Source organism: Phyllobates terribilis, unplaced genomic scaffold, assembly GCF_046119375.1.
Source record: "Phyllobates terribilis strain yellow unplaced genomic scaffold, ASM4611937v1 Scaffold_9__5_contigs__length_417890890, whole genome shotgun sequence".
NCBI lineage: Eukaryota > Metazoa > Chordata > Amphibia > Anura > Dendrobatidae > Phyllobates > Phyllobates terribilis.
Window position 1 is genome coordinate 77,233,280 of NW_027362769.1, and position 13,184 is coordinate 77,246,463.

The window sequence follows — 13,184 nt, forward strand, 5'->3', positions numbered from 1 at the left end:
TATCCCCATATTTTGAGAGCTATCATTTTCGCATCTTTCGGCCGGCAGAGTCATGTGAGGGCTTTTATTCTTGTTTTTTGAGGGACGAGTTGCTGTTTTTATTCGTACTATGTTCGGGCAGTGACATTTTTTGATGACACCGAGCTGTGTAGGTTGGAGGAGGTATGGTGGGGTCGTTCTGATCACTTCGGTAGCGAGCCATGTAGAATGGAGCTGCAGGAGTGAGACAGACCAATCTAGACGCGGCGGTGACGCGGTACCGCGCACTCCAGTGTATGAGGACGCCACAGAGCGCCGGTCCGGGAAGTCTCGCGATATGCCGCCTGCTCTCGCGGTGATTTAGGCACCAGCTGTGGTTACTTGGCAACGCACTGACTCCAACTGCAACAACCGAGCAGCTCAGCGATGGAGGGAGACAGAGACAACTTCTACCTGGACCGTATCCTGCATTCTGTGAGGGGGACGGTGCCGGTGTGTGGGTGCTGCGGGCAGTGACAGGGGAGGGGGCGGCGGCTACCACTGCAGCGCCGGCGTGTGGAGCACGTATGCGTCACAGCCGGCGTTATGCAGCTATCTGTGCCTGGCCGGTATGGCCGCTCCGTGCCGCACTGTGTGACCTGTCCCGTGCGCCCTCATGATGGATGTGTATGGAAGCGGTGGAGAATGATCTAAACTAGGGGAAGCTGGTCTTCACATTAACCAATCAGGGCGCATCTAAGATATGCTAAACAGAGCTCCTAAAATGAAAGCTGGAATCTGATTGGGTGGTTAGCTCTACCTTTCCTTTTTTCTCTTGATGAATCTTTGTCTCTTCCCCAGGACGTCTCCAAGAATGATCGAAAAATTTCTCTTCCTCTACTACTTTTTGTTTTTTTTGCGGCAGATTGGTCTGCCTAAGAACCCCCCCCACCAAAAAAAAAACAAAAAAAACAGACCATTGTGTTCAACAGATGACATGAGCCACTATATGGTGATACAGCCGCTAACATCAGAGCCTTCCCCGGGTGTTGTACTCGTGTAAGGCTCAGACACAGTGCACACTGCCTGACCTGGGCTGAACTCCTCTCTCCACAATGTTTTTTCAGTATTTATAAACATTATTCTAGATGTCACATAATATGCTGATGTTGCAAAATATTTCCCTTTCTGTACTGTACCAGTCCCATCCACTGCCCGGTCTTCCTTCATTAGCTGTATATGGCGACATGACACTGATGTGACGGTAGCATCGAGCATAACTGAGCTTAGTGTCAGTGGAGATCAGCCCAGCACAGACTGCTAGAAATGCCTAATTATATTACGAGGCACGTGCTTCTTAATCCAGCTAGTATTTCTTTTATTAAAGCACCACTCCAGCGTTGTTGTTTTTTTAGCTCTACAATGATGCTTTAAATGTAAGCCCCCGATCACATACTCACCCTCCAGCATCTTCACCATGTTTCGGTCCCATGGCACCACCTTGTGAAAGCAGTTTCTGGCTGGTCAGAAATTAGAAGCTACGTCACAAGCTCTCAATGCAAGTCTATGAGAGCCAGAACGAGGGCAGAACTAGGCTCTCATGGACTTCTATTGAAAAGTGACCTCCGACGTGCTCCATGAAAGACTGGAGCTGCTGACATGTCACTTTTCGGCGGAGACCAATGGGAGCGATGCTGGTAAACGATGAAGGCAGCAGCAGGTGAGAATCAGACAGGGGGCAGGGGAATTACATCTAAAACACCACTCCAGCGGTGCATTAAAAACAAAACCCGCTGGAGTAGTGCTTTACAGGGGTTGTCCACTACTAGGACAACCCCTTCTTGATCTAAATGTTTGTCCCCTACAAAATAAAAAATCATATACTCACAGTCCCGGGGCTTCGGTGCCCAATCAGTGCTGGCATCACTGTCCCCACCTTCGGACAAATCGAAGAGGAAGTACGGGCTGCAGCCGATCCCTGATTTCCTTTCATGTTCAATTCAGCAGGAGGCGGGGACAGTGATACCAGCAATGATTGGGCACCAGGGTCACATGTCACAACAACAGCATGGGAGACCCGGGAACGCAAGTGCCAACACCGCTGGAACGACGCCAGCACGGGAGGTGAGTATAAGCTATTTTATCTGGGCAAGTGTGGGGTATGACAAGGAGTTGTACAAGTAGTGGACAACTTCTTTAAGATAAAATGCTGGTCTTAAAGGAGTTGTCCAGAAGTGCATTATGATTTTGTTTTTAATGAAAAAGGAATACTTACCTCCTAGACTGACGCCGTTCATCTTATCATTGTTTGTCACGTGACCGCCGGGGGTCACAGCAGCGTCAATCATTGGCTGCAGATTGTCTGCATACTTCACTCTTCCTTAAGAGCAGCTGCCCTCTCTGCCAAAATAGTGAAGACTGCAGCCGATCAGTGGGTATTGATTGGTTGCAGCAATCACGTAACGTAATGTAACTGCTGTGGGACACAGCGCTGCAATTGAGGCAGCAGTTTCTGTCCATGGTGTAAGTAAAAAGCTTGCTTTTTCAGTTCATGATGCACAGAGGAGCTGTTAATGAGGATTGTCCAGTAGCAGATAATCCCCTTTAATTTCCTCATTTGTGCTGCAGTTTCTCACAATTGTTGCTGTCATTGGATGAAATTGTTCTTTTGTACATTTTAGGCCAAATACAGTCTCCTGTATTATTTTGTCTTCACTTGGCCCTACATTACCAGCTTTGTAGGCTTATATATTTATTTATTTATTTATTTTACTCACTTATATAGCTCCATTAATTCCACAGCGCTTTACAGACATTATCAGCACTGTCCCCATTGGGGCTCACAATCTACATTCCCTATCAGGATGTCTTTGGAGTGTGAGAGGAACCCGGAGGAAACCCACACAAACATGAGGAGAACATACAAACTCCTTGTTGATGTTGTCCTAGGTGGGATTTGAACCCAGGACCCCAGTGCTGCAAGACTGCAGTGCTAACCACTGAGCCACCGTGCTGTCACATGAAGCTATTAGTTTGCTCAGGAGACCCACGGTCAGGCCAGGTATTCACCATAAAATATGGATATCCGAGTTTGGCCTAAGGATCAGAATGTGCAAGGAAGCTGTTTGTGTCAGTTACAGGGGACATTGTTTTCTATTTGCACTAAGTACCATACCTTTCATTTATTAGAGTTGCCCATAATTTTTATGCTCAGTGCACAAATTCTGGGCCTAAATGATCCTAAAATAACTTCAGACATTCCACATCCAGTGCAAGGGAACATGGATTTTGCACTTAAAGGGAGTCTGTCAGCAGGTTTTTGCTATGTTATCTAAGAGCAGCGTGAGGTAGGGACAGAGACACTGATTTCAGCCATGTGTCACTTATTAGGCTATATTCACACATCATGTTTTTTTCAGCGTTTTTTTTCACTGTCCTTTTGTCTCTTCTATGCATGTACATAAAGTTCAGTGAAAAAAAAAATCTCATTCTGGTTTAGGCACAAAAAATGCTGAAAAACCTGACACCTGCATTTTTTTTTCACCACCCATTACTTCCAATGGGTGAAAAAGCGCTGAAAGAAGTGACATGCTCTATTTTGCAAAAAAACATGTAAAGCACAAAATCCTGAGCAAAAAAAAAACATGATGTGTGCATGAGATTTCTGGAGTCTCACAGACTTTGTTGGTACTGTAAAACGCAGCGGAAAATTTGCATAAAAAAACGCTGATGTGTGAACATAGTCTTACAGCTGTGTGCTGTTGTGTCAATACAATGAGTGTTTTATCAGCAGGAGATTATCACTGCCTGGGCTGGTGCCTGTGTGAGTCTTGATCCAACTCCACCCCAGCACTGATTAGCAGCTCACTGTGAATAGACAAAGTACATAGAGAGCCTGTTGTGGGCAAGGTTAACTTTCTGAGCTCTGCTATATCTAACAACTCTGTATCACAACTGCTGCTGTCAGTAAACTAAGTGATACATTGCTGGAATCAGGGTCTTTGTCCCTACATTATGCTGCTTTCAGATGAGAGCAACAAGCTGCTGACAGATTCCCTTGAAATGTCACAGCTCAGCCCTATTGAATGAGAGTAGGGATATTCAGGCTCACACTGGTATTTGTGCTAAGGAGAAAGCTATTACAATACAAACTAGATTTACCATAGTAATGTTTCAACTTACAGTGCATTTACACTGCACGATTATCGGGAATACAGAGAATGCCTCGTATACGCTGAGGAGGCTTTGCGGAGCTGTACATTACTATCACGTAGCCGCATCATGTAGTAGCTCCCATATACAGGAACTTCTTACAACTTCTAGTCGGTTTAAAAAAGTCTGTGTATGCTAGCTCATAAAGCATGGTCCTCTTCTATGATGTCCATTTGCCTGATAAGTCGTAAGGACAGGGCTTGTCAAGATTAAAGCACCACTCCAGCTTTTTTTGTTTCCAGCGATTGAGTGGTGCTTTAAACATAAGCCCCCTGCCCTCAGGTCATATACTCTCTGTCCGGCGGCTTCACCGTTCTTCGCGCCGGTTGGTCCCACAGCGCCATCTTGTGAGCGCAGCTTATGCGTGGATGGAAATCAGAAGCTACGTCACAGGCTCTCAATGCAAGTCTATGAGGGCCAGAACAAGTCTCTCATAGACTTGTATTGAAAAGTGACCTCCACGCAGCTCCGTGAAACACTGGAGCTGCCGACAGGTCACAAACCCCCGGAGATCGACCGGAACAGTGGTAAAAACAGATGAAAACGCTGGAAGGTGAGTATCAGTCAGGGGGCCGGGGGACTTGGATTTTAAGCACCACTCTAGCTGTGAAATAAAAAAAGCAAAAAAAAACAAACGCTGGCGTGGTGCTTTAAAGTAGCCCTTTAAATGGTATCAATACTTTCAAGTAACTTTTCAGAATAAGCTGTGATTTGTACAGAAGGCATAATAATATTTCTGGCCATTTTATGACATGTATCCTGCATGTTCACCAGTTTCCCTTCTGCAGGCTGGATTTGTTAATTTGCAATTGACTCTGATTTGGTGGGTGGCCGGTAGATGCTGTGGTCTCCTATATAAAGTGCAGCTCATATGGATGGATTCCTGCTTTTCTTTCTTTAGTTGGCACCCAGAGATGAGCAGCAGCAACATAAAGCACATTATACAGTAGTACTGAACAGAGATGATACAACAGTCACATCTGCATTTTGTAAATGCCGGACCACATCCCTAAAGACCACCTCCTTCTTGTCCGTATCCTTCACGCACCTTCTGGATTAGTCGATCTGGTGCGTCATCATACGTGTGTCACCCCATAAGACTATGTTCACACGTTGCGTTTTTGCTGCGTTTTTTTTTCTCTTGGCAGTAAAGAAGCAGCTTCAAAAAGGCAGGTTTTGCTGCCTTATTTTTGCTGTCTATTTGCTGCATTTTTATTGACTCTTGTGCATGCTAATAAAGTTTAGTGCCTCCCAAAAAAAAATGATGCAACTTCCTTAAGACTTTGGCACCAAAAAACAGAAAACCCGATGCCTGATTTTTTTTCCTGCTTTTTTTGCACTTACCCATTGCTTTCTTGGGTGAAAAAAAACGCTGAAAGAAGTGACATGCTTCAGTTTGCAAAAACGCAGCAGTTTTTCCAAATCAGTCAGGAAGAAAAAAACAATGTGTGTGCATGAGGTTTCTGAAATCTCATAGCTTTTACTGGTGCTGTAAAACGCAGCTTAAAATTTTCACAAAAAAACGCAACGTGTCAACATAGCCTTACAGTGACTTCATGCCTGGTATACAAATTGGAAGAGGTGCCAAGAATTCTAGAAGGAAGGAGGTGGTTTTCTGGGCTCTTGTCTGGTGGTCATGGATTACAGACGTGGCCCCTGGACCAGGGTCCAGTGGCGTACCGCCAATGGCGGCAGACCATGCCACTGCTATGGGGCTCGTGGCCGGAGGGGGCCCATGAGCCGGGAGGGCCCCAAGCAGCGTGGGAACGAGGAGGATAGGTGAGTAGGAGGTTGCGGCAGTGGAGGAGCGGGGCACACGCAGTAGCCCCTGCCGCAGCTACTACGTGTGCCCGCTGCTAAAGGGACATGAATATTCCCTCTTCTCCACTCCCATGGGCGTGGAGAAGAGGGAATATTCATTCTCTTCAGCAGTAGGCATGGAGGAGCGCTGAGCCGCGGCTCCTGTCAGTGCCCGCTGCTAAAGAGAAAGCATATTCACGCTTCTTCACGTCCATAGTCCTGGCGTGGAGAGCAGTGAATGTGCCGGCAGCAGCAGCAGCTCACCTCGGCTTCAGATGCCGACATGAGCTGCTGCAGACATGACTCAGCGCTGGAGCAGAGGGGAGGAAGGAAGGTGAGTATAAGTGTTTATTGTTTTGTGTGCAGTGATTGGGGGATGAGGGGGCCACACATACCAAAATACTTGGATTGAAGAGGCCACACATACCAGGAATGGGGGATTGAGGAGGCCACACTTACCAGGATTGGGGGATTGAGGAGGCCACACTTACCAAGGATTGGGGGATTGAGGAGGCCACACTTACCAGGATTGGGGGATTGAGGAGGCCACACATACCAGGATTTGGGGATTGAGGAGGCCACATATACCAGGATTTGAGGATTGAGGAGGTCACATATACCAGGATTTGGGGATTGAGGAGGCCACACTTACCAGGATTGGGGGATTGAGGAGGCCACACATACCAGGATTGAGGGGTTGAGGAGGCCACACATACCGGGGTTGAGGAGACCACACATACCAGGATTGAGGGGTTGAGGCCACACATACCAGGATTTGGGGGTTGAGGAGGCCACACATACCAGGATTTGGGGGTTGAGGAGGCCACACATACCAGGATTTGGGGATTGAGGAGGTCACACATACCAGGATTTGGGGATTGAGGAGGCCACACATACCAGGATTTGGGGATTGAGGATGCCACACATACCAGGATTTGGGGATTGAGGAGGCCACACATACCAGGATTGAGGAGGCTACACATAACAGGGATTGAGGAGGCTACACATACCAGGGATTGTGGGGGCCACAGATACCAGGGATTGTGGGATTGAGGGGGCCACACATACCAGGATGGGAAATTTAGCTGCTGCTGTATTTCCCACCCTAGGCTTATACTCAAGTCAATAGGTTTTCCCATTTTTATGTGGTAAAATTAGGGGCCTCGGCTTATATTCGGGTCGGCTTATTTAAAATATACGGTATTTTGAAATCAGTGAGTACGTGGTGCCCATAATACTGCAGGACTGTGGCGTGTATTATACTATATGGGGGCTGCATTTTACCCTATGGGGTGTGTAATATACTGTATGGAGGACTATGGGGAGTGCATTATATTCTATGGAGGACCATGGGAAGTTCATTATACTATATGGAGGATTATGGGGGGCGCATTATACTATATGGAGGATTATGGGGGGCGCATTATACTATATGGAGGATTATGGGGGAGCATTATACTATATGGATGATTATGGGGGCGCATTATACTATATGGAAGATTATCGGTGGTGTATTATACTATATGGAAGGCTATGTTGGGCCATTATAATATTTGAGGGCTATGTGGGGGGCTATATACTGTATGAAAGCAATTATACAGTGTGAAGGTTTGTGTGGGGTCCATTATGCTGTTTGGAGGGCTTTTATGAGGGCCATTTTACTGTTTGGAGGGCTGTGTGGGGGCCATGAGAGTGTATGGAGGGCTCTGTGGGGTTCACAGTTGGGGGATTATACTGTGTTAGGGTCACCATACTTTGCCGTGGGAGTTGAAGTGGGGTACAATAGGGTCATTATACTGTGCATGTGGAGGAATGCACCATAGGGGTATCATACTGTTTGGGGGGCACTTTTGTTGGCATCATACTTTATGGGGCAATGAAAAAGGAATCTACGACTTCAGAAGGAGGAAAATTTCTATGTAAAGGCTGGAAAGTTATGAGATCTGCTCTTCTGTGACACAGACCAATATTTATTTATTTATTTTTTTTTTTGGGGGGGGGGGCCTAATTAGAGCTTCTGCTATGGGGCCCCATGACTTCTATGTACGCCCCTGCCAGGGTCCTAAGTTTCTTTTTAATAATAAATCCCAAACTCCAGTCCTCAAGGCCCCCAACAGGTCATGTTTTCAGGATTTCCTTAGTATTGCTCAGGTGATGGAATTATTATCCAGGCATCAGAAATTGCCACAGATTCTCTCACCTGGGCAATACTAAGGAAATCCTGAAAACATGATCTGTTGGGGGGCGTGAGGGCTTGAGTTTGGGAATCACTGGTATTATAGAGTATTATAGGGGTGTAATCTGACACCTCAGTGTGCTGGCTGTCCATGTTATTATCTTTAGCAAGATGGATTTGAGCTGGGGTTTTTTTTGCATTCAGAAGGTAGGAAAGGGAGGAAGAAGAAGCTCCGAAGTGGAGAAGGAAGCAGAATTCTGTGTTTGGATATGTAACAACTTTGCTATTTGATTATACAATTGATTTATGTAAAGTTTGTTAAAACTACAACTTCCATTTAAATTAGCTTAACGAGGGATTGTGCAGGTGCAACCTGCCTGATTTGCTAGAAGCAAGGTCTCTTTTTTTTTTCCTGAAATTGTCCAATTTATTCTTACTATGATAGATGACATTTATGTTGTGTTTTTAGGATTCCGAGCACAATTTACTGTTGTCGTTTCTGCGTGTCAGTCCAGTTGTGGAATACAAATCCACAGTCTATCGCTTCCGGCAAGGCTTTCTAAAACAAATCTGATCTGTTCAAGGTCTAGCTTTGTAATAATTGGGGAGTCAGAAACAGTATGAAAAGTATTTAGAGGTAGATATGATATATAGAGAGAAAAAAGACAAACCTTGGGTTTCTCTTGAGAATTCTGCCAAATGTCACATTGCAGTTATCTATGATAGTCTCAGTGTGGGAGCAATGAGCATCAAGCAATCTAAACAGACATCAATCGCGTTTCGCTACAAATGTGAAAAGAACAGAGCGATACCCACTACAGTCATAAATACGCTGTATAATGACGCTTTATGCAACAGTTGTAATTACAAAATGAATCCTGATTATAGGATAAGCTCTTGGAAATTACACATTTTGTACACAATATTACTCCATTCACTACTTTCTCGTATTAAGCCTCTGTTCTGCCATCTGCATCATGTAAAGCACAGGTGCTGGACCGTTTCTGCTCGTTCAGTAAGTGCTGTGTGTTGCCCACTCGCTGCCATTCAAGTGATTGTATCTCAACATGGAAATTTGTAAATTGTAAATTAAATATAGGTCTTTTCGAGTATTGCATCTGCAGCTTTAGTTTTAATATGTAACGTGTTCAATAAACAAGGCAGCAGCTTTGTGCTAAGTAGTGGGGGGACGTCACATACCAAGATGCATTTTGTTACTTTCATATTGCGGTAATTGAAGATAGACTTTTGGGTTTTACGTCCATTATATGATTATTTTTCAGAATTAAATGCTATCCTAAATATATGTATTCTGCAGTGCAGGAATAGGAAACATGTAAAGGGGTTGTCTGGACGCATAATATTACTGACCTATCCCTGGGATAGGTCATCGGTGTTGGATCGGCGGGTGTCTCATTCCTGGCATCAAAACCAATCGGGTGTTATTAGCTTGGCCAGACATAAACAATGAATGGCGCTGAACAGCACAGCTCCGTTAAATGTGTTGCAGCTGCTGCCAAGAACTGCAGATCAGCTTCTATTTTCTGTGCCACTCAGCTCAATTCAATGTTTATAGCCTGCTGAAATAATAACTGATCAATGGGAAGGTCTGATGTCCGCCCCTCACCGATCTGATACTGATGATTTATCCTGAGGATAGGTCATCAATATTACGAGTACCTGCACAACCCCTTAAACCTTTAGACCTCTCTGGATTTATAGTGATAGAGATCCTGTGACTAAGAGCTCAGTCAGACGGCCGTATAACACGGACAACGATCACATCGCAGTGCTCGGACTGGCCGGTGGCTCTCCTCAACCCAGCATGACAGCTGCATAGAAATACATGTTACACTTGGGTCGGGAGAGCTGCCGGCCAGTCCGAGCATTGCTATGCGATCGTTGTTCGTGTTATACAACCGACTGACTACGCCTTTGCTCTTAGGATGCCTCATACTTTATCGTTCTGAATCCAGAGAGGTCTAAAGGTTAAAGGGGTTGTCCAAGCATATAATATTGATAACCTATCCTCAGCATAAATCATCAGTATCAGATTGGTGCCCTAAGTCTATCTTACTGTGAACAACTTTTTTTTAATTACACTTTTTATTCGTGTAAATGACTTCCTTAAATGTTACCTTTAATGTATTAGCATATTTTTATAGTAATTGATGATTTATGTCAGTATGACAGAGGCTGTTATTCTGTATACATTTAGGGCCCGATTCATCAAAGCTTTTGCCCCCGAATTCTGGCACAAAAAGATTTGAAAAGTTGCAAAATTTTGGCTCAAATGCTCAAATGTTTTCAACTTTTAGCATTTTAGTCCATTTCCACCCAGTTCCAACAAATTGGGTGGAGTTAGGATGGGCAACTCAAATTCCTGACGAATAGCAGCATTTGTTACACCACAAATCTTACTCCAGCAGGAACTGCACCATTACAGCCAGGTATAAAGTTTGTCTCAAACGCTACTGTGTTTCAGAGAAGGGTAAATTAGGAGTGGTTTGTCATGACCTGGGGAATCCGGCCAGGGCGGCACCGGGCTAGACTCGTCTCTGCTTATGGTCCTCGGCCAGATTTTCTGATCTATACATTTCCTGAAACACCAGAGTGTTTCAGAGAAAAAATATACTTGGCCGTAGTCATGTAGCCAAGCTCTGATTCATGCTGCTTGCAGTTTGAGCGGCACGGGTCAGGTGACACTTTCCCTTGAATGACAGAGTGGCTGCGGTGTGATCAAAAGTGACACTCACTATTGATTGAATTGTTTGTGTTTCCTAGTAGGAGGATTGAGGACTAAGGTACTCTTGTGAATCGGGGGATCGAGTCCCTTTAAAGGGTTATTCTAATCTTCTTTCTTCAGGAGTGCACCACGCTTCTGCCTCCCAGCTTGCTGGGGGCGGTGGACTCCAAAAGATTGACAGTTCAGATCATCAGAGCGACATGGTCGCACTGATGGTCTGAACTGTGTCCCTCCAATGCTGTTAGCTGAATCATCTTTGACTTTGCAGCATCGGATAAGCGTAGGGATCCGGCGAGCTTCAGAGCAGTGTTTGCAAGCTGTATAGCAAAAAAGCTTGCAAGCACACACTCCTTGCTTAGGAAACTGGCCACTCTCATAGATTACAGACGTGGTCAGTAACCTAGGTAATGAGCAGTAAGCTACATAATTCTTGAGAATAGAGAGGATTTTCAATAAGAGGTAAATTGCAATGTTGCTTGTTTTTACCAGTATTGAGGACCTCTTAAGTGCCCAGTTTTTCCCTTGTTTTATTCCCAACGATCCCCTGAGTAATCAGGTTTTGTTTGTTTTTTTTTCTCTGACATAGGGTACCGGAGATATGTTTGTCTGCTTATTTAGTGTTCCTCTTATGGTATTTTTCCAGGGTGTGTTGAAAAGATGCCTAAACTCATGTCCTCAGAGAATCCTGTGAGAATCCTAGACTATAATATACTATAGTATCCCATATTTTTAAAACCACAGGGCAGATTTAAAAAACAAAACAAAACAAAAAAACCCTAAATACTCAGGGTAGCAGGGGGCAATAAAGGGGTTGTCCATTCTTAAAGCGACAATTCTACAGTCACTCTGTGACTTCAAACTTGTGAATACTCACATTGTGCGCACTGCACACTGTGAGGATTCTCCAGCGCCACTAACGGGCAATCATGTGACCGCATACTCTCGGCCACATTCTGACTAGGCTTTCCGAAGCACTAAGTACTCTTTCATTTAGTGAGGCTACTCCCATCTAGTCGGAATCTGGCCGGGAGAATGCATCTCGCATACTTTCTGTCACATGACTGCTCACTCGCAGCGCCATCACCGGAGAATCCTCACAGTGCGCACAGCAGTGTGAGGATTTACAAAGTCTGCAGTCATATACAGTGACTGCAGACTTGTAGCTTAAGACCGGGCAACCCCTTTAAAATGAGACCTGTCACCAGGTCCCATGTTTTGATTTTATTTAAAGAGACAACCTTTTTATAAACTGCCGAGCTCTTGCTCCAGGACAACATGGGGCTCTCATGCTGTACTTAATCTACAGCATTATAAAAACATGTCCCTGTTACAGAAAAAAGAAATTGACTTACTGTATTTAATTACAGATTTTATTTTTTTTTGTCATTTCTGTCCAGTATTTATGTATGTATTTTGCCAGTGCACTCTTTGTGCTATTCTATTACTCAGTAAAATGTTAGTTTTTCTTATCAAATCTTAGGGAAATCAATATATTTGATAAATTATTGCATTTCTTAAACTTCTTAACTTCTGTGCAGAGGTTACTATTTCCGAAGCATCAGAGGATGGTTATCAGTATGAAGAGGTAAGTCTTGGCTTTTTCTTTTAAAAGTTAATAAAAATTGTATTTCCAGGTCATGAAACTTCCTAAAAGTGTAGCAGGTTGTATGTGACAGTGTCTAAGGTCCACATGTCCTTCTGCATTACCTTTTAAAGGACTTATATTATTTTAATACTTGGACTAAACTGTAAATGTATTACTAATAGTGATGAGCACAAGTGCTCTTTGCTCGAGTTTGCCTAGTATGCCTAGGTATGCACCGAGTATCGCGGGTGATCGAGTGACATGTTCGAATCCCCACGCCCGCATGTTTCGCGGCTGTTATACAGTCACAAAACATGCGGGGATTGCTCGTGTATGTCAGGCAATCCCTGCATGTTTTGTGGTCACAAAACATGCCGCCGTGAGGACTTTAAAATGTCACTCAAGCACCCGCGATACTCTGTGCAAACTCGAGTAACGAGCAGTTGCGCTCATCACTAGTGATAACATACATGGCCAGATAATGTGCTACAGATTTGTACGTTCTGTGCCTTTTTTAAATACTCTTACTTTTATCCAAAATACTTTGGTTAGAAAACAAAAGTCCTTTCCACATCTGGCAAGTTTCCAGTCATCTAAAGGCAATTCACCTTCAGTAATGTTACCCACAATGAGTTATTATCCTACCCAGTGAAGCCTTTGATGAGTCCGAGGAGATAGTGTATATGATGTGCTACAGCTTCACGCTG

At 44.4% G+C, this 13,184-nt stretch overlaps 1 protein-coding gene across 1 annotated transcript in view; it reads left to right on the plus strand.

Moving 5' to 3' along the window:
• The first annotated feature begins 282 nt into the window (after window positions 1–282).
• Window positions 283–13,184, plus strand: part of SPAG16 (sperm associated antigen 16) — a 1,363,505-nt gene continuing 1,350,603 nt past the window's right edge. The window contains exons 1-2 of the mRNA XM_073646626.1: window positions 283–439; window positions 12,431–12,477. Coding sequence (XP_073502727.1) covers window positions 406–439; window positions 12,431–12,477 — 81 coding nt within the window. The 5' untranslated portion in view covers window positions 283–405. The remainder of the gene's footprint in view (window positions 440–12,430; window positions 12,478–13,184) is intronic.